Below are 21,641 nucleotides of genomic sequence, written 5' to 3' on the forward strand. Positions count from 1 at the left end.
CCTAGCCACAGGATCGAAAATCTGTTTGTGACGTTGACTTTGACAGACTTGCTTGCACGACATAATGTCAACAGTATTACTGTCATCCTGCCATGATTCACGATTTGACATTAGGTCTACGCCTGTCTTCTGAAAAGAAAATATAAACAAATCAATTTTATCTCGTGTAACAAACTAATATATGCTACAAAAGAAAGCTAAAACTTAATAAGTGTTGTTACGAAAATTAATTAAACTTGAATAACATACAACTTACTGTGCACTGCTTAATATTGTAAAGCCTACATGAGCTTACATTTGGAAGAAGTTAACGAAACACAACAACTCATGCAGAATGAAGGCGACGAAGAAGAACAGAAGGTTCCTCATGTGGCGACATCGCCAGTCGCAAGTAACAAGTTGTCGAGCGGTCCTGCCAGCTTAACATCGAAGAATTTGGGCCAAACCACTTCTGGCGTAGGCAACAGTAGTGTCAATGAATCGACCAAAATTTCTTATGTCAGTGAAAAACGCTTGAATAGGGATAATAACATGATGCGATCCACTAACAATAAACCAAAAAGTATACCAAAAGAAGCACCAGATGTTAAAAACATGGAGAAGGCTCTATTAGAACTATTAGACGATTTCCATACTGGGAAGTTGAGCGCATTTGGTACTGGCGGTAGTATGGAGCAAATGATTAATATTAGGGATCAACAGGAACATTTGGCTCGCTTACACTTCAGGCTCTGTGCAGATGTTGAAAAGCCTACTGAAGACAGTTTTGAAAACTCAGCTTCTAGGGATAAAATGGCACAGCTTGTGCAGAGTTTAGAACAACTTTCTGCGTCCATAGAGCATCTACATTCTGATGATAGTACTGTTAACAGCAGTGGTCCAGAAAAACCACAATAAAGAGGGCATTCGCTAAAGTAATAATATATTTATTTATAAAATAAGAGTAGATGGTACCTAATTGGTGTTATTTTTATTTTTATTGCAATGGATGGGAAATCAAAATGTATTAAAGTAAAGGTTAACTGAATAGTGATTTGAATGTGATATTTGTAAAGATATGTAATTACATTAAGATGCAACTCACTGACAACATGAAAATCAGTTTTCGTAAAACAACTGTTTCCTATGAACTTTCAAGTTCACGTTTCAAAGTCGACAATGTTAAAGCAAGTTACACAAATACAACCATGGAATCCTGATACTTATGAGGAAGTTTATTTGTATAATTTAAATGCTAAAACAACTAAATCAATTAAATGCCACTTATTATCTGAGTATAGGATGTATTATTTCCTTTTTGTTCATTATTTGTTCCAATGATAAATATATATAATATAGCCTCATAGTGATTCATTTCAAATAAAAAACAGTTGTTCTATGTAATCAAACTTATGTTTTAATATTTCCTGTCCTAATCCCATATGCACTGAGAACTTAGACAAGAATAATAATTCAGTAACTTAGCCACATTTTAGTTTCTATGGAAGGTAAAAACAGCATTGAACATATTTGGATCAAGCTGCGATTTGATTAATAGTAGCTATATTTATGTATCACATAAAAAAAAATTAAAACAATTAAACAATACCTAAAACTAAAGAAATAACAATCAGAGAGCAGTACTTATTTAACTAGTAAACTGCTTGAAAAATATAATTGATAATTTTTAATTAAACTATGAAACTAAATCTAAACAAGTTTTATTTTTTATATACCTAAAGGTGAAAATATATAGTTGTATGAATTTTCATACTATTATAATTATATAGGTCATTAAAGTATAAGTACGCCATATTGTTCACAATTAATAGGTATACAGAAATAGGCTTCAATTGTACTTAATAAAATTATCACTGTTTGAAGTAGGCAGTCACATACTTATAATATGATTTACACAAGATAAGTAAATGCATTATTGCATATACTACTTACAAAATGGAAAAATGCTAAATGGAATGAGTAGTTATACATAGACACCTAAAGTTGCTAGTTTTATTCATAACCGTTATGTATAAATATGGCAATCTAAATGACTAGTATTAAAAAACAGATGAAAGCCATGCAGGCACTCTGCTTCAGAGTGAATATATGGCTTAAGTAGAACAATAATCACCATGAGTGTTCTACACTGGTAGGTAACAAAAATAAACATATAATAATCATAAATATTTACAAGAATAATTGGTGGTACCCACCACCAGCACCTTTAAGAGCTTTCCTGCATGTAGGGCACTTTTTACCGTTGGATTTGATTGCTGTTTGAATACATGGCAAACAGAATACGTGGCCACATATTGTTGAGGCGATCCCCGCTGAGGTAAGGGGGTCTAAACAGATAGGGCAGTCACCTAAATTCCTTGTAGGTGTTGAATTTTGTTGCTCATTGTTGGTTTCTCGACTAACATTAGATGTAGTTTTTGATGAAGGATTAACATTAGATGTAGTACTTGATGTACGATTAACATTAGATGTAGTACTTGATGTGTGATTAACAGTGGATGTAGTATTTAATGAACGATTAGTATTAGATGAAGGATTTACTCTTACTGTTTCATTCCCCCTATTGTTAACAGTTGGAGAAGTGTGAGTAGATACAGCAGGCGCATTTACAGGGCGTGAGGTAGATGGTTCTCTATTTCTTGCATTATTTTCAAATGATCTAACAACTCGGGCGAACAGATCACCAAGGTTATCTGAAAATGACCTCGGGTTTGTCCCTTGTGTTATATTTCTTGGAGTAGGATTGATATTAAAAAAATCTTTTAAAATTTCTGTTAATGCTCTATTCCTGGATAACGACGATGATGATGTTGAAGATTGTATTTGATTGTTACAAGACGGTTCTGTTCTCCTTGCACTTTGATTTTGAGGTGTTGACTGTGGTCTAGTATTACTTTGATTATTACTTGGAGAATTGGTTTCATTGTTTTCACTGTCATTTATTGTAATTACTTTATCATTAGCATTAGTCTGTGTTAAAAGTTTCTGTTGAATATTAGAATTGTTGTAAGAAGTAGGAACTGTATTAATTCTATTAATTTTTTTGGTTGCATTATCCTTATATTTATCAAGAATGGATTTATTTTCAGCAATTACATCATCAACGTCAATATCAATTATTTCAATTGATTCATTAGTATAAGTGTCCAGATCCATATTGACAACGCTTTTGTACTCATCTTCAATGACAATAGGTTTGCTATTTGAAGTATCTCGTATTTGATCTCTACTACTTGGAGTATTTGGAACTATTATGCAGTCTTCATCATTATCAGGAACACTTTGTATTTCAACAATTTGTTTTGGTTTAACATCCTCTAGGTTTTTTGGTTCAATACTCGCAACCACAGTCTCTTCTGTAGCACTAGTGGGGTTTTGAATTTTATTTCTAGGTTTGACATCTACAGGATCATCAATTACAATGGTTTCATATGACATATCAATAATATTTACATCTTTAATTTCAGCCTTTGTTTCATCGACATCTTTAATTTCTATTGTTTCATCAACATCTTTGATTTCCATGACTTCGTCCATATCTTCAATTTTGACTGTTTCATCCATATCTCCAATTTTTATTGTTTCATCTATATCTTCAATTTTCATTGTTTCATCCAAGTCTTTAACCTCCCTTCTTTCATCTAATTCTCCTTTCATTTTCTTCAGGCTTTCATTGAATCTCTGATCATTTTCCATAAAAACTTTATCATCTCTAGATGTACTTGGCTTGGGTGAGAATGAATGTGGCCTGGAGTTCTGGTAGGGTGTTGGATCATACTCTACAGTTTTATTACTATCTACACTAGTATCACTAAGATGTTCCCCATCTTCTTTCACAAGTCTTTCTGCAATTTCATCACTTTTAGCATTGAATATTGATTTTGAATAGTTTGGTATTCTTGACGGTTTAGCTCGTTTTTTGGCAGGTTCATCTGATTCCTCGTTATCTGAAGAATTCACTCCATATTTTTCATCACCTTTACAGAACTTCACTGATGGCTTTCTTATTACTTGTGGGCGATCCTTGCAACCAACAATGTATGGAACGCCAGACTTTTTCCTCTTTTTAACTGGAATCACAGGTGGTGGAGGTTCCTCAAGTAACGGTGCAACTTCCTGCAATAGTTCAGTGGGATCGGTGCTTTCTATCAAACCCATAACTCGTTGAGATATTTTGCTAATTGTTGTGGGTGATAATAGGTTTTCCTCTTCTTTTTTAGGCGATTGTGAAGGAGTTTTTGGAGATTCGTCGTCTTCATCGGAATCTGCATACATTCTTTCCAGCTCAGCTAATGATGGGTTAGGCTTGCGATTCACACAACACTTTTCACTTAATCTGGATGACCGTCGCTCTTGAGTGTTCGCATTTCGCTTCTTTAACATTAGTTGTTTAGACATTGCTATGCTTCCATTGGGCTTAGGTGTTTTTGGCTTCTTAGTCTCAGATTTCGGCACGTTTTCTTTCTGGCTAGAAGTTCTTCGGCTATTTTTTTTATTAGGCGTTTTACGCTTTTTAGGCGTCTTTTTATTCCGGGAATTACCCATGGTCACTTAATATTTAGGTATAGGTATTTAATTTTAGCTTCTCACTTTACCGCACACAATTCACAGCCTATGCACTAATTTGATGACCAAAACTTTAGTCCAAACGTTAATTACTTAAACCAAAACTATTCTAAATTGTAAAATTTAAAGCCTAGCTAACTCAAAATAATAACAAAATTTGCCGTTGTCTCTCAACTGAGGAAAGACATCTCCGACGTTTAGGGTTGCTATACACGGAAAAAAGTTTTCCCCATTCTCATTCGTAATGTCTGAATGAAAGTTAACTATTTTATGTACGTAGAGTTTTCAGAAACAACACACTCAAAATACAGCAAATTAGCTAACCAGGTAATGGTACGAGTTCAGAAATGAGGGACTTACAGCGACTATGGAATAAAATGGTAAATCGAACTGAGCGCGGTTGTCACGTGTTTTCCTTCGACTGTCCGTGTAACGATTTTCAAAGCACTATGAAATTTAATTTATCTAGTTGTTGGAACAATTACTACAATTTTATAAATATAGAATCGATGACAAATATTGTTTTTTTCATTAATTCCATGAATTCACGGACTTTTTTAACCACTGGCAATAAGGAAAACGAATACCAAAAATATCTGACGCTTGAAGTCAACATTTTGACCATAAATTATAGAACTTTTACAGTATTGTAAGAATAGCTTAGCAAGATGGTGAAATCATGGTGAAATATTAACAAAAAAGCATGTTTAGTCTTGCGGAGAACTTATTAAAATATATGTCTTCGTCGGAACGCAGTGATAAAAAAGGCGAGAAATGGAACGCAACTTGCGCGCGGGCGACGGCGACGGAACGCGGGAGGTTTCGACAACACTGCCATTTTTTACGTTTGCGACCAACTAGCCTTTCAATGTATGATTACCAAATAAATATTGTTAACATACTTCGTCGATTATAAGGGATAAAACCAAAAAAGTTCGGTTTTATTTTACCGAGATAAATAACAAATAGTAATGTCCTTTTCAGGATACTATTTTTATATTAAATCCCTCTTAAATCCTAATAAAAAATATTCCTTAGGTACCTCAGTTAATCCTTTTATTTGCCATATTTTTTTTCCGATATTGACTGAGATGCAATTTGGATTAAGATTGCCCTTTTTTGGTAATTGGGAAATTAAATTGTCCAAGCTGCTGTGGGTGCATGCAGCTGAAGGGAGTGCCAGTCTTTTACTAATTAAACGCACCCGTGATCTTTCTAGAGTTCTTGATTGATTTATGATGATGTCCTGCAGAAGATTACCTATTGGTTACTCTTTTACCAGGTGCTCATACAGGTAGCAATGTTTCCTTACATTGCGTAGGTACTATATGCTGCAATACTTCAGGAAATAGATTATTTCCTGAACTACTGTATACATCACTTACTCTTTCTTTCCCTCCTGCTAATACTAAGACATCAATGGGGTCTCCGATTTATTCTGACTGAAAGTGGTTATGGCTAATTACAGAACGTTATAAATTGATAAGGTAGTAATCACGATTAATGAATTAAAATAAATATATGTAGGCCTACTACATACCTACCTACCTACTTGAATAGAATCTTGACCTAAGGACTCGGATAGCGAACCTTTATGATTGACTGACTAGCATTCGCCAGCGATTTTAACCGCGCCTTGTGAGAACAATTTTGCGCACCTGGATAAAAATATACGCTGATTAAGATATCCTATTTCCTTCCCTAGAAAATGGGCTATTTAAGATAAAGACAACTGGTAGCCATAAATTCAAATATCTTTTTTTATAATATTTTACCTAAGTTATGATTCCGGTAATAATACACCACAAAGCGTATTTTGATGTTCTTTTTCTACTCCGAAAGTTCTTACAATTCAAATGCAATCCGAATGATTGTTAAATATAATTTGCATTCATCGGATAACAAGTGAATTGTAAGAACCATAGGATTAAAATAAGGACATCAAACATTGTTTTGAGGTATATTATCACGATCGAACCTTGCAATCAATTTGTAATTCAAATTGTAGTTCAATTTGTAAGGAGTGTATAAGATAGATATAAGTTTATCTGTGTAATAGCAGCGATAAGGCACAATGGGGTTTTTGTATCCTTGTGGATAAAAATCCGTTATAATTTTAAAGAATAAAAAAAAATCTTTGCAATCGGTTTGACATCCCTGGATAGTACTTCTGTATGTAGATAATATGTCTAGGTACTTACCTGTAAACTATATGGATACACAGCTGATGTATATTTTGCTACTATGAAGACCCAATTGTAATGTAGGTTAAATATTCAGATATGTAATTTGTTATTAGTCTTGTGACAAATCACGCACGCACGATACACAGGAAATAAGTAAAGTTAAGTACATTTTATGGGTGTGTTGCGTGGCCGTACCCACTACCCAAGCCCATTAACGTTATTCTGTAAAGTAACACAATGTTTTAATTATACACTAAATACCCATCAGCCATGGAACTGTATAATTTATCGTTATTATAAAATTGTTTCGCTGTTAGAAGTCGATTTTCATTCTGATAGGAGTTATGAAGTATTATGGTTATAAATATTTTATTTTTATTTCAGTTTTGTTATGTTTTGACATTATCCAAGATACTAATAGTTCGAACGGTCAATTTCAGAGTCGATTAGCTAAATAATTCGGAAGATATTATCGAAGTGCATCGTAACTATGGGCAATGGTACGGTCGACCGCACATCAGTGGTAACTGTCATGCACCTTAACTCAATAGTAATAAGTACGATTTTCCTATAAAACTGTTACCACTGACCTGACGTTGACTGTACCAAAGAGACTGGGTCATGAAGGTCAGATTAATTTATTTCAGAGACCAAAACTAGGTACAGTTGGGAACAGTTTCTTTCTAAAACATAGCTAGCTCTATGATTCATCAGTCATATCTAACGAGTTTATTTAGATTTTTTAACCTAACCATCAAGAAGGAAAGGAAACGTACTACAGCGAATTTGTACCATGAGTAAGTCGCTTGAATCAGTATCTAAGCATTGATAGAGTGAAATGTGGAAAGATGTGAATAAAAGAAAACAACCATCAAAGTTCTACTGACAAAACTTGGCGTTACCTACTTTATAAGTGGATAAAATGTCTTATCAGCACATATCTGCAGTTGCTCATACAATTAAAATGTTGCTTAGTTTTTTGTTTCCAGGACTGAAATCATGGATTGATCCTGAATTCAAGGATATGAAGGATATGCCTTTTAAGCTAGAAGAGCGTACCGTTACCTACTCCATCATTATCACAGGTTATACCCAAAGAACAGCGTATATGTTCTATATACGTATGTCGCAGAAATTATTATAAAACTTCTTGCTTATAGTAAGTAGGTATATCCCTCGGTTTGATGTTAATCATGGGAAACTTGTGGCTTACGAAAGTTCGCCGGCGGCGTGCGGTACAAGGAGCTTACATAAGCGAAGTTCAGGCTGGTGGCGTATGATGAGGCGAACAGAACATAGCGCGAACAGGCGCCGCGCCGCGGTCAGTCGCAATCTGCGTCGCTAGCGGTTCGCGCGTCCCGCTCACAACGCAGCCTAAACCGCCCAACAACACGAAAATAAAAACATAAATAAAAAAATAATCCAAAATATTTGTGGTAACTATAACATTAATGTTGAATTATTCTTCTTATTATTTATTCGTCTAGAAACAAGGACACGTCTCTTTGTAACTGTATTGGAAAAGTTTTGAATATTGCATGAAGCGCGAAAGGCGGTCGTGGGAAATGTTCTATGTAAAAGTTTGTTGTTTTTTTCTGCTAAAGCCTCCACTGAGTTTCAGTTGTTCTGAGTTTGCAGATTTACAAGTTTAGTAACATTTTATTTTGCACATCATTTTGGCTTCAACATAAGTCAACATAAAAATTTTGTTTAGCACATCTAAGCTCATCACTCACAAGGTAGACAAATACACCCATTTTCCACTAAATACTACTCACTTGCAGCAGTCGGATAAATATGCCTAACCCGATTCATGCCTCATCCAGGTACGATAGTTATCGTAAAAACTTTATTGAAAGTAACATGAATACTCTGGCTGTGTGTATGTTTATTTATGTGTTCAATTCAACTTTTTTTTATTACAACATACGAATATAGAATGCCCTTACATACATGTACGTACATATATGATTATATAATAACAGCTGTACCTACTGTACACAATTGTACGTCACATTGTCACGCGTCCCACTTGTACCAGTTTTAATTGAAAAGTATGTTGATAAATGAAATGGGTTAGTGTACCTATTTATACATAGGTGTACCAGCCGTCCTTTGATTGCGTATCATTTGGATAGTGGTGTGTGAAACTACAGATATTAGATAGTGACCGATAAGATGTGATAAAAACTAGGTTGACACAGATTCTGAAAAGCTTTTCGTGTGTAAATGATTTTTATTTGTGGGGAGTGTTTTTCATGATATTTTTAGATTGCATGATAGATGAAATTAATTCAAATAAGCCGCCGATAATAATAAGCATATTTAGGTAAAACTCTTTTACCTAAAATTCTAACACCTATTGTTTGTACTACTTAATACTAAACCCAAGTCTAGTATTAGCATAGATCAATAAGAGTAGCGTACCTTCTTTCGTTGGCAATTGACCTCTGAATCATAAATGAGCCGTATCTATCATTTATTCAATTTAAAATTCTTCGTAGCACCCGCTACGGCGTAGCGAAGGCGTAGCAAATGATCAATGAAAATATCGTTAACAAATTGAATGACGGGCTGGCTGGAGTGATTGACTTATTTTATGGACCAATGCTAAACTCTAGAGACAGTCATTTTTGTCAGTATGTGATTTATCTAAAAACTGCTAATAGGCGTAAGACAATTTTCAACACACAAAATCCGTTCAATCACGTCGAAGTATTGAGTCCCGTCCGGTACAGCGGTTCAAAAAACACACAAAATAATAAAGAGGTATTATTAAAATACAAAAAAAATATTCACTTAATATTTTCGTAGTAGCGTGCTACGCAGCGTAGCCACTCGTAGCAATAAAGTGCTACAACATGCTTGGAACATAAAAATAATTTGGACGTAGGCTTCTTTTAGTAGGCTTTCTATCTGTTTTTATGGGCGGCTTCGGACTGAAATGTGCTATACGTATCGCGAGCGAGTACGTGACGGGCCAACTAAGAACCTCCGATAAAGGCCTCGGAACATATTACACCTGTCGCATTAATGAGTTTGAATGAACTCCATGCGTCTTCTTTTGTTTTGAGATTCGATGGAGCGCAAACTTTCGATGAGATATTATCGTAGTCACTGTGTTCCGTTTATCAAAGCATCACTATTTTATACGATTTTTGTTTGCTTAATAACACGGCGTCATAGTTCTACCTGTTAATTTCAAAGGCTCTTTGATAATTTCGACTGACGTCTTACAACATATCCGAATTGTTCGAGACAAATTATTTTAATTACACACTGGGATGTAACGTTAATATATTGCGAACACGATCATGTTTAGCATGTCAAAGGTAGCCTTGGAATATTTCACTTGTTAACTAATATTATATTACATGGTTATATCCCTGTGCCCATATTTCTGTTATTTGTTATATTATGTTACATGATTATGAAGCTTAATTTTGGATAATTTCGTCGATGATTTTTTGGGCACCTTGGAATGTTATTAATAGTGGGTTCTTTCATTAAAAATCCAGTGTGGCGAGTTGTTTAAAATATCAGTAGATATATTTAGTACGTACCTACATTTTATTCACACAAGAATGGAATTTCGCAAAAACTGAATTCAAAAAGTTGGTTCATACCAAGAATACAGATATAAAAGTTTGTTATTTTATATTTTACGGCCAGAAATGAATATCGGATGTTGATTTACGCTTCCCTGTCATTTCGGTTCCCTTTTCCTTTTGAGATAAGACTTTCGAAGCAAAAGTAAACGTAATTTGAATACCAACATCGAATAGAAATATGTTCTGAAGTATACTGGTTTCCTTTGTTACGATTTTTTATAATTTCGGACATAGACCTATGACGACAACGGGGTGCTAAAATATTGTTCCTTTTGTCTTATGAAAGGGTTTTGTTATAACGGCCTGGAAGTTTGGCAGATGCCTAACTGATTATGTTATTTGCTTTTGGAAATATTAACCAGTAGCACAATGCACATCGATTAAGTATGAAGTCGCTTTTGTTTGTAATTTTTTTAGGTATAAACTGCGAACAACAGTTCTCAAAAGCTGCCCATAATTAAATTAATCTATACAAAGTCGAATTACAAGTTCAAAGCTCTAGTCTATATAAGTTAAATAATATGCAATGTTCAAAACAGTAACCAATCTCTAAACTAAAGTTTATTATTATTGCTAAACATAAAACAAAGATAATTTGTGATCAGTTTGATACATTAAAAGAATTTGTTATCTCTAATATCTACATAACTGTGAAGGTGACGTATCTCTAAACTTAATCTGTGGGAGTTACCACAAATATTCGATAGCTGTAAGATCTGAGAGTAACAGTGACATAGTAAACTGATAAAATGTGATGTGGTGATATTGATTGTTGAGATGGAGAGACGGTCGGATGAAGGCCGACTTCGAGCTGCAGCGTCTCAAGATCAAGGTATGTATAGTGGAAATATGTTGGACTTTTTGTATGTGTTGTATGTTTTTGTAGGTGGTGGTTCCAGAATTAAAAGTGTTATGGACGCTGTAAATGTACTTTAAATAATTAGGTACTACAACAATGAATGCATGGTTTTTAGAATTTGATATATTTTTCTATTAAAATACATAGCACTATGTGTACTAATGTTAATGTATATGTATGCTAACATTTAACATTGATGTCAATGTATTCTCGTCTTAGTTCAAAGCGACGTTATATTGCAGAAAAATAATAACATTACAGAGTGAAATAGACTTAACAATGATTATGTCCACAAATAATAAACAATCATTTGTACCGTGCATTTGTATGCACTTGCAAACTTTAACCTTGACTGACATACTATCTCCTATGTAGGCCAAGGCTGAAAACAGTCAGAATCGAATAAACAGCCAGCCACAATGCTGCAACTTCCTCGTGTTCGAATACACAAACTAAAAACTATTGGTAACGTCTACCTAATGCGAACATTGAGTTCTAGATTTCATTTCAACTTTTTCCGTTCGTTCCTGAGTAATTCCGTTCCATTCCAATGGCGAGAAAGAAAAAAGAAAAAGAATATCAAGCAATAAAATATAAAAGTAAATCTGTGTTTAGCGATTTTACAGCCGTGCGCTTGTTTCATCAAGTCGTGTACTCAAGTGAGCTGAATACCGATCTCGATTCCATTCATACTCCATACTGTACTCCCATTGAATGTGACCTTTTTATTGATATTTATGTTCCGTGTTTATGAGGCTGTAGTTTCCCATAAAGGTAGGCTATTCTTGTATTTACGCTTTCATCAATTTTTTTTGCAATAGCATTAAGATTGTGATAAGTTTATTATGAAGTTGCCTGTATAGGTATATATGGCATACTACTTCTACAGCCATACATTCAATATTTTATCTATCCCAAAATTATCTGAATAAAGACAAACCCGTATACAGACATGAGTCACAATTAAGGGTTTATTACAAATGCGAGATAACTAGAATAAAGGTTTGTGTATCTCTCCTAAACAGTTGGAAATTACCAGATGAGTAGGGACCGTTACTCATAGCTGTATTGGTCAAGATAAGCAGTAACTGGCCATCCACTGTGAAATCATTGTATCATATCGTAAATAACATTGCCTCCGATATCCCTATAGATAGTTATGTATGGACAAGACAAAGCAATCGCTAGTTTTTGGCTGAGTAGGTAAACACCCAGTAATATTATGGGCCATGAATTGTACGAAACCACTCGAAGTGATTGAAGGGGTAAGTTATTTCATAGAATACCATGTTCTATATCTATTTAGCAAGATGCCAATTCTTTTCATTGTGAGACTATGATACTTTTACTTTAATTATTATTGCAATCATCACAGCACACTTAATACATCAAAAAAGGTTTAAGTAATTGAAGAAATGATTTACTTCATAATGCTGCTGTACATATTTAACACATTTTATAAGACGCTAAACATTTTTTGTAAAGATGTACTCAAAGCCGGTTAGAGTGTGAAACACTAACTTCAAGTATTGGGTACTTATAACATGAATGTAAGTAAATAATCTTACTAAAGGCTAGTACTTACATTAAATTTTCACCACAACTACTGCCCCTTAATTGAATTTACTCTCTTTATTCGCGAAGGCATCATAAAAAAGTCAAGTCCTTTACTCTAGTCCTCTTAAGTGCTATTTTCAGCGTAAAATTTTAAAAGAATCTTAATGTAACTAAGAAAGCTTGCAGTAATAAAAGTAAATGCTAGTAGATGCTCGTTCCTACAATAATTTTCTCTAATTGTCTCTGTTAGAAACGTAACAGCTTCATTTGGAACTGGAAACTGTTTATTTGTAAACCTTTTTTTGTAAACTTAGCATCAAATAATCTTCAAAATGTTCGCACGTGTCAATGACAAAAAATGTTGGTAAAAGCGATGGTAAAAAGAAACACAAGTAAAAAAATATTCGTTCCGTTTACGTGAGGGCTGGTTTTGGTACTTAACTTTAATGGATTAGTAAAGCTGACAATGAATAACTGACAAAGGAAATATTTTATATCGGCAAAAAACGAAACGCTATTTCCATGCTACTTTTGTAAATACCTATCTGTTTGGCTATGAATCACGTACAACCCCACCAATCAGTAAACCGGTAAAATCAATCTCTTGCTTTAATACAAGAGAAAACCTCGGAAACCATTTTAAAAAGTACACTAAGCGTTCATTAATAACCACAAACAATAGCGGTGCAATTTTTAATCCTCAAGTCTTATCATTTGAAGTACAAGAGGTCAAGCTTAAATGCTTCCCGTTGGACGCGAGCCAACACCGCCGAAACAAATGTTGCAACAATCTTCTTTTAAAACCTTCTTTCTTTAGCCTTGATTCTGTATAACTAGTTCACCTGTACTCTTTTGTAATTTTGTTTTTTTTTTGGCACAGACGTCTTTATTCTTAAGGACGAGTAGAAGTACATATAGTTATGTAGTACCCATAGGTAGGTCGGGGACAAAGGTTACGTACCAAAACCGCATGTCGGACATTTTCAGTGCACCTACACCTACGGCTACCTCGTGCAAGTTTCTGGTGGCAAACTATAAACTCGGCTAAAATAAATAGTCGTATTTCTATAACAATATTCAAAGATTTTTTATACATCTAATTTTGTAATGGTAACAGGCCATTTGATACGGTTTCCACAGTGTGTTTTTGTTTTCGGATAAAGTCAAACGAAAAAAAGAAGTATGCCATTTAATTTGCCTTATGGGGTTACATATCAACAATGCTTTGAGCAAATTCGTTTCGGAGTTTTTCTCTTAATCTCGGTCATGCGTCACTTTTACGAGTATATAAATTCGCTAAGCTAGAGAGTCGTTGAAAAACGATAAGTTTGTATTGCCGTTCGGTAATCGATATGCTTGCAACCTCCTTTCCAAAGTTCAAACATATTGAATGTACATAAGCATTAAACGGCTGCGTAGAATCTAGCATATAAATGGGGTAAAAATGGAAAACTATAAGGGTTGAACACGTAGGTAATTACTATGTTCTCTATTTGTCTTAGAAGAAAACTGTGTGTCTTAAAAAAAGGTTATGTCTGAAGGGCCAGGTTAGGTCGACCTCATTTTTTATTGCTGGCTACATCACCCTTACATCGTATCGATCAGAGTTTGATGGTCTGTGGATAGTCTTCACTTTTGACTTGAATATAACATACTAATAATCCAAAACTTCTCAGATAACTATAATATAACGTACCCACTAATATAGAGTGGTCGTCCAATCGATAGTTGCCACATATCGGTTGACATTATGAAGATTAAACTTGGCTTCTCGGGTCGAACCCGATCGTGGTCCGTTTTATATTAAACTGTTAGGTAATATTTGCTAACTTAATACCTGTATCTAAAAGTTTGGTGAACTTTCAGTTTCGTGTTGTTATAGTATTGGTTTCAACGAGATAACTTTGTGAAGTTTAATTTTGAACTCGGTTATTAATCGTTTGTAATAAATCCGAAATCTGTGGCGTGTTAAGCTAGTTTTAAGTATACTGTTTTGATAATGGTAAGCTGTTTTTTAGAGTATCAAGATACGACGATAATGTGTTCTACCTAACTACAGATAAAATAGTATCAAGTGTTATCATATTGTCTTTGTTTAAACCCATATTATATTCCCTTTGGTCACTTCCAAAAGAGCCATTTCGCAAGTCACTTTTTTAATAAAAAATAAATATTCTTTTAGACTTTAAGGCTGACGCTTTCAAGTCAAAAAAAGAATAATTGAATAGTGATTAAACTTCCATTGAAAAGATTAACAGCTTCGTTCATCCGTGCCCGTTATTTTTCACTAGACTTGAAATAATATTGTGAAAGCGAGCGGACGTTTTTACAATTATTCCGCCTTTCGGTTATACGGGTATCATTCATCACGTTATTTATTCATGCTTCGTTATTTTATTTTTTTCAAATACTTCTGTAGAGCACTTTTGAATTTAATAAATTAGTACCATGTACTCGGTCGGAGGTCTTACTAAAAGCGTTTGCGGATTATATAAAAACAAGCGGTTCCTCGTATATCAAACTGCGTCCCGAAGTAACTTCTTCCTGCAATCGGATGAATAGCAGCATATGTGCTTTATGCTTCTACTTTCGCATTTATATCATGAGTAGAGATTAGCTGTTATCCTAAATTCAACACCAATTATTAACACTTATGAACTTCATAAGCTTACAATTTCCTTTGCCGTATGTCATATAAATAGCTTCATTTACATTCATATTAAGGTTTAACAGACATGGACTTCAGTATGTATAACGTTGGAGAGGAAGTGTGGAATTCAAATCAATTCAGCATCTTATCTTGATGAAGAAACAACGTAAACTTTTCACATTAATAATGTAACAGGCTGGCTTTTTTTTCCTAAGATAAATAATAGCTTGTACTTAGTTTAATGCCTTTCAATTTGTTAGTTGATTGCGAGTCTGCGACACTAGTCCGAAGGCACCATTACGTGCAGAGCCTTGAATTAATTTGTTTAACTACTGTAAATATGGACGGAATACGGGATTAAAGTGTCCCTCCATTACAGGAATGGCAAGATGTTCGCGATTACAGAATTAAGATCTACAATAGTGGTTGTTCTGTGGTCGTGGATGTGAATGAATATGAAATGAATTACATGTTCGATACACTGTTATGCCTCTAAACCATACTCATTTAAATAATTGAAGTCTTCAACCTATTAAAATATTAAATCAATAAAGTGTAATTACAGGGTTTCCAAAAAATAGAACAGACACATTACTTTTAAACGGGAGGCTTTGATTTTAAGACCTAGGAGTATTTCATGCATAACTTAGTCTAGAAGCAGGACACACATGTGGCCTGAAATAAAATGCCATTAAAAAACAAAGTTAAGACTTCATTTTGCCTGAGCAAAACTGCGGCTAGCAGCCATTGTTAAATATTCCCATTGTCTTGAACAGCTGTAATACTGCTCTAGATAGGTGCATTACCCTCTCAGAAAGTAACGCTTTGAAAGAAGGTTGAAATAAAATAGTTTTAAATGCATGATGGATGGCGCCTTACTCTGAATTTTAATGAAACGCTCTTGTACTTGACATAGTGGATTGTTGCGGAAAATTCTGGTTAAAACTAGTTAAGTTTCTCTTTCAATGAAAACTCGTGTAAATACTTACACGATTTTCAAAATAAATTAATTCTGTAAAACCTATTTTAAATAAGAATAGATTAAATTAATAAATTAGAATAGATTTGTTTACAGAATAAGGCAGAGTAACTTTGTGTGCCTAAAACTTAAATTAAGAACTTTGATTTAAAATTAGAGCTATTTGAAGAGAAGGGATTTTATGTGCGGATTTGCTTCAAACCTGTTGTTGACATGAACCTAACTCTTTATTGCGAGATCATGGTCTAGAGGAAACCTTGAAGATGGTTGTCTGCCAGGTCATCTTGGAGGCAATCCTGCATACAATAATATTTTTAGTCACCCTTTTTTTTGTCGCTGGGCAAAAAGTGCTATTACGCATGCCCTTCGTATATTATCGTACTGATTCATGACCCCAAACTATAAGCTGACTAAAAATACACGAAGTTGAAGGTGTTCATGCTTTTCTTCACCACAAGTTTCGAGATATAAATACGTATACTTACATACATGAGTGGCAGAGCTAAAGGCTTTGAATGAGTTTGAAACTAATCGAGAGTAGCCAAAAGTTACGCGGACAGTTTGTATAAGTTTTTGTATCTGATAACGATTTACTGATAAAAACTTTTTTCCTTAGCTCATCGACAGTAAAATAACGGGTTTGAAGACTTCTTTATTAATAGCATATTTTTATTTTATCAAGGTCCATCAATAAGAAACGCAGAGCTTCTGTTTCCGAATCTCTCAAATACTTACCTACGTAAGGACGAAAGAGCCATACCTTGGTCGATCCTAGTTTCCCTCACTTAGGTATTTAATTAATTACAGGGTAGCGAACAAAGCCGCTTGTGGGACTGACACCTTTCTAAGTACGGCATAAATTAGTTAATCAATTTATTATGTGGGTAAGTGGACGAGATCAGCGATATTAAGTGGCTAATCTATTTGAAAATGGTATCATTTCAATGGCCATAAGGATACTCCAATCAATGTAGCTGACGATGCCTTGACGTATGAAGGATAGTAATATGCCTATCTTGAGGCATTTCTTAGAATCCACACAAAGTTTACGTGGGTATTCACCATCCAGAAGATTATAGCACAGCCGTCTCATTAACGACCACAAATCAGTGCTAATCGGTGAACAGCTACAAAAACCACATAACTATATCGGTTTAATTCGCATTTAAAACGTTCACGCCATTGCTCATCCATAATTTATGGTAGTGCCATCTGTGACATTGTCTGCACGCCGCGAACATGGCAGCTTTAAAAAGAAGCTTATGCAAGCAAGTTTGAAAATCGAATCTTTGGTCTATGCGCTGCTGTTGAAGAGCGGCAACAACGCTTTTTAATGTCAAAAAATTCGAATCGTCTAAAAAAGCGTGCAAATAAATATTTTGCTTTAATTATGTAAGCGCCAACCATATTTTAATACCTTTCTTTTGCCATTATATGGGGAAGAAGGTTTCAGTAACTAAATACCAAAATAACTGAAAGAAAATGCTACTACGATATAGTTCTTACTTATTTAGTTTCAAATACTATCAGACACTGAATTCTGAGACAAAACAAGCCTATTTGCGAAACATATTTATTTTACCATTTCGCCGTAACATCTAGCAAGCAAGAAAAAACCACAAGCCTAAAATACGAATGTATTTTGTTACAAAGAACTGATGTCAGTAGAAGTCAAGAGGGTCCTATTATTCGTACTCATTCATTTGTACACGTGAGTTCACAAGTATAGGGTTACGTTTTGTTGAAAAAAAGTACCCTGAATAAGTTTCTTCGAAAATCGTTTCAAGAAAGGTTTAAAAGGAAAATGTGTAAGGTTGAACAACAAATCCTTTCCGAATTGTTTGATGAAAATAAGGGTATTTTTCCATAGATTTATTATTGTGTACCAACTTTTATTTAACTTTGGTGGTTTCTTTAGGTCAAATCTTATTGGAGGAATTAGAATCACTACCATTGGTCCTAAGGAGTTGGAAGACAAAGACAAATGTTAGTTTGGTTCCGATGACGCTGCATTTTTAAGGCAGTCATAGGTACTGAGTTTATCTTCAGATACCAGAACTCCTTTTCCATCCACTAAATTGGAAAAATCTTGGGGTATCATCCAGGTTTTACAATATTTAATAAACTATACATTGTACCTATTTATGTAACCTATGTCAACTAATTTGTAATTATTGATAGATTTAGAATTTAATTCAGAATTCTGGGACCATAAGTGCGTCTGTGTCAAATTAATCTTCTACTAAACTTATAAGACTTATATTTTTTTAGGAAGTAGTATTGTACCTCATTATTAGTAACTCAATCTTTGTCAACGCTTTAATTCCCAGTTGTCTATTCCTAAACTTTGTAGCGTTTCTTTCGTAGTTTTTCTCTATTCCCCGATGTGCACGTAAAGTCAGTTACCACTTCAGATTTTCTCGAGAACCAGGTCAAGGTCGAGTTGTCCGATTAGGGTCTCCTTCCTTTTTCTTTTGAATTTTAAAACAGTCGTTATAAAATCATAAAGTTATTTTAGTGAAAAATGTGTTGAATGTTTTAGTTTTGCATTTTTATATGAGAGTAATCGAAGAAAGAATACTGATAATGTTTTCTTTATTTTTAGATTAAGTTATGGATCGAAAACTGAGTAAACACAGGATGTCTATCAACAGGGTTTATTAAGCAGTTTTCCTGTAAAGTGTGTGTGAAAGTACCTACAGATATACATTTTTATTGTAAGTAAAGATTGCGATCTTTGATAGCCTGTTTCTATTTGTCCACTCAAGTGTTTAGATACATCTCTGATCCATGTCTCTCCGTATTCTGTATCTTGTATCCACCGTCAGTCGTTCTATATGTAAATAAAACGTTATTACAAGGGTCACAGCCGCTTCAGGGGTCGTAGTAATAATCCAGGTCTGGTAGGTATTAACGTTCCGATTTCCATTTGCATTTTTATGAAGGGAACATGGCAAGTATTTTAAGTATTGGACATTCTTCAGATGAATTTGAGGCATCAGATATTTCGGTAATGCGTCATTCATCTTCTGTTATCTATGGAATGAAGAGTGTTCACTTAATATTCCGTATGGCTTCTATCTTCGCTTTTGTTTTGGTTTATTATTAGGTTAATGGTTGATTGGGGTTCTTTCAGATCTAATAAGTAGTATAAGTATCTTGTATATATTTTTTTTCAATCACATTAAATTGGGGAAAATTACACATAGTAAATTAAATCCGATTACATTAGATATAGATCTTGATGTAGTTAACGCAAGATTTCATTCGTGACTAAACTTTTGAAAAACAATAGAACTTAAGAACTTAGTCGTAGAGCCTATCAATTTAACTACTTGCGTGCCTAATGATAATGAATTGGTTGGTTGGTGGAACAAAGTTTTGTGGCTTGTTTCGATAACAAGAAAGTAAATCACACGAGGCTTTAGTTTTGAGTTCATTCATCTCTTTGTTCCATTAAGGTTTTTGGTTGTCTAGTATCTACTTTAAAATGTATTGAATTGTATGAAAACAATTGGGTTGCCCGGGTAACTGGGTTGAGGGGGCAGATAGGGCAGTCGCTCTTTGTAAAGCAGCGGTACTCAGCTAGACTGGAAGCCGACCCGCCGAAGTGTACTTACTAATAAACATTGGTGATATCATCATCCGGTATACATTACTCACTTATATGGCTTTATACATACTTATCAATTGTTCAGTAACTCGAACAGCCTCAAACTTTCCGACACTAACATAATAAACATGACATACGAGTTTCGGTATGTCGTTTACCTAAGTTATGGTTGAAGTAATTCAGTTATTACTTTGAAGCCTCTAAATACGTCAATTTCGGTTGATTTAGTAGGATCGAGGTTATGTTTTGATAACGTTCGACAGCTTTTGTCAATACGCGTGCGTGAGCTGTTTGTGTTTTATTTGATACATCCTTATTTATATTAAAAGCACACTGAAGAAAAACAGTCTGTTATAGATACTACAGACACTATTTTTTTTTCGTATTTCTAAAAAAACATTTAGTACTGCTCTTCTCAATTCAAATCCAGTTTACCTTACATCAGTACGAGTTTCCACTCTCGTGATATTTTTTTTCAGCTACGACGTACGATTTTCCTTACATTACTAATTGACATTTTAGTATGGAAAAAATACACCGTAAATGTAAAATGGTATATCTTGAGCAAGAACACTGGATTTGAATTGAGAAGAGCAGTACTAAATGATTCTTTAGTTAGAAAATACGAAAAAAAATAGTGTCTGTAGAAAAATGGCTTTAAATATCGTTAAAAAAGCGTTTTTAGGCATTTTCAGATTGGTTTTTCTCCAAAATTAGAACTACTAGAGCAGTCCTGTGTTCTAGACTTCGATTCTGTGATAGATAATCTGCAAAAATTTATATGTTTCACCTTGGAAACGAAAATGCTGTTGACTAGTGTAATTATTGCTCTCAGGTCAAGTTGTGGGAAATATTTAGCTGAAATGCAGTTCAGGACATACGAGTATTTATAGTAAAAAATCTCCCAAAACGCGACACTGACGGCTTACAAACATAAAATTGCGTCACTTTTTCCTCACAAACGTCCAAGAAAATATTATTTATGCCGTAGATAATACATTTCTGACGCCGACGGTACCTGTGACGTCCCAGGCACAATAAATCGTTTCCTACTTCTATCAACAATAGTAGAGGTTTGCTTCTGTGAAATTCTTCAGTTCCATTAGTCTGTCATGGTAAGGGACCAACCCAAGCAAAGACTATAAAACCACTTGACTGCGCATACAGTGCCCCGACGCTCGCCAAAAGTTAGTGATTTTGCGCGTACTATAAGGCTACGATCAGTACGATCCTTTAGTAGCGACCGTGAACTGACCAATAGTAGCCGCGGATTATGCCGCGTCCCCCCGCCCGCAGTGGTGAGTCGTGTTCTTAGAAGAAATTGGCGAGTGCGCTCTCTAGTGGTTATTTACTTTATGAACCCAAGGGACTCGGATAATCCGCTGTGATACCGAAAATATGATGGATGCGATCCAGTATTTGATATTGGGTAGGTACATTTCAATTTTACGAAATATTATTTCGATTTTAGATTTAATTTAATCTTATTTATTATAGTGATGTAACAGTAACAGCGATAAGCCTAAATGTTTTTGTTTTTTTTTTGGTTTAGAATTTAATAGTATTAATATAGTCTGAATTTAGAACCCTTGATCGCAAAAGGTTTGTGACCCCCTCGCG

The 21,641-nt window shown here is 34.5% G+C and overlaps 3 protein-coding genes across 6 annotated transcripts in view; 2 read left to right on the top strand and 1 right to left on the bottom strand.

Moving 5' to 3' along the window:
* The first annotated feature begins 65 nt into the window (after positions 1–65).
* On the top strand, positions 66–1,388 carry LOC110374438 (coiled-coil domain-containing protein 28A). Its single transcript, XM_021332141.3, has one exon. It carries the CDS (start codon positions 286–288, stop codon positions 895–897), a length of 612 nt encoding a protein of 203 aa, XP_021187816.3. The 5' UTR covers positions 66–285; the 3' UTR covers positions 898–1,388.
* On the bottom strand, positions 1,371–4,782 carry LOC110374436 (transcription initiation factor TFIID subunit 11). Its single transcript, XM_021332140.3, has one exon. It carries the CDS (start codon positions 4,543–4,545, stop codon positions 2,170–2,172), a length of 2,376 nt encoding a protein of 791 aa, XP_021187815.3. The 5' UTR covers positions 4,546–4,782; the 3' UTR covers positions 1,371–2,169.
* Positions 4,783–8,083: 3,301 nt separating this feature from the next.
* LOC110374441 (GTPase-activating Rap/Ran-GAP domain-like protein 3) overlaps positions 8,084–21,641 on the top strand; it is a 232,592-nt gene continuing 219,034 nt past the window's right edge. The window contains exons 1-2 of one of the 4 annotated variants that reach the window (XM_049842489.2): positions 8,084–8,188; positions 11,020–11,195. In XM_049842489.2, the coding sequence (XP_049698446.2) occupies positions 11,141–11,195 (55 nt within the window). In that variant the 5' untranslated portion in view covers positions 8,084–8,188; positions 11,020–11,140. Of the gene's footprint in view, positions 8,189–10,970; positions 11,196–21,641 lie in introns of those variants that run through there. The other 3 variants (XM_064034553.1, XM_064034552.1, XM_049842491.2) reach the window with 3 other exon arrangements.

The sequence above is a fragment of the Helicoverpa armigera genome, chromosome 5 (genome assembly GCF_030705265.1).
Source record: "Helicoverpa armigera isolate CAAS_96S chromosome 5, ASM3070526v1, whole genome shotgun sequence".
Lineage (NCBI taxonomy): Eukaryota > Metazoa > Arthropoda > Insecta > Lepidoptera > Noctuidae > Helicoverpa > Helicoverpa armigera.

Excerpts from the sequence above, each read along its gene's own strand:
- LOC110374438 (XM_021332141.3), top strand. The coding sequence starts at position 286 with ATGAGCTTACATTTGGAAGAAGTTAACGAAACACAACAACTCATGCAG.
- LOC110374436 (XM_021332140.3), bottom strand. The coding sequence starts at position 4,545 with ATGGGTAATTCCCGGAATAAAAAGACGCCTAAAAAGCGTAAAACGCCT.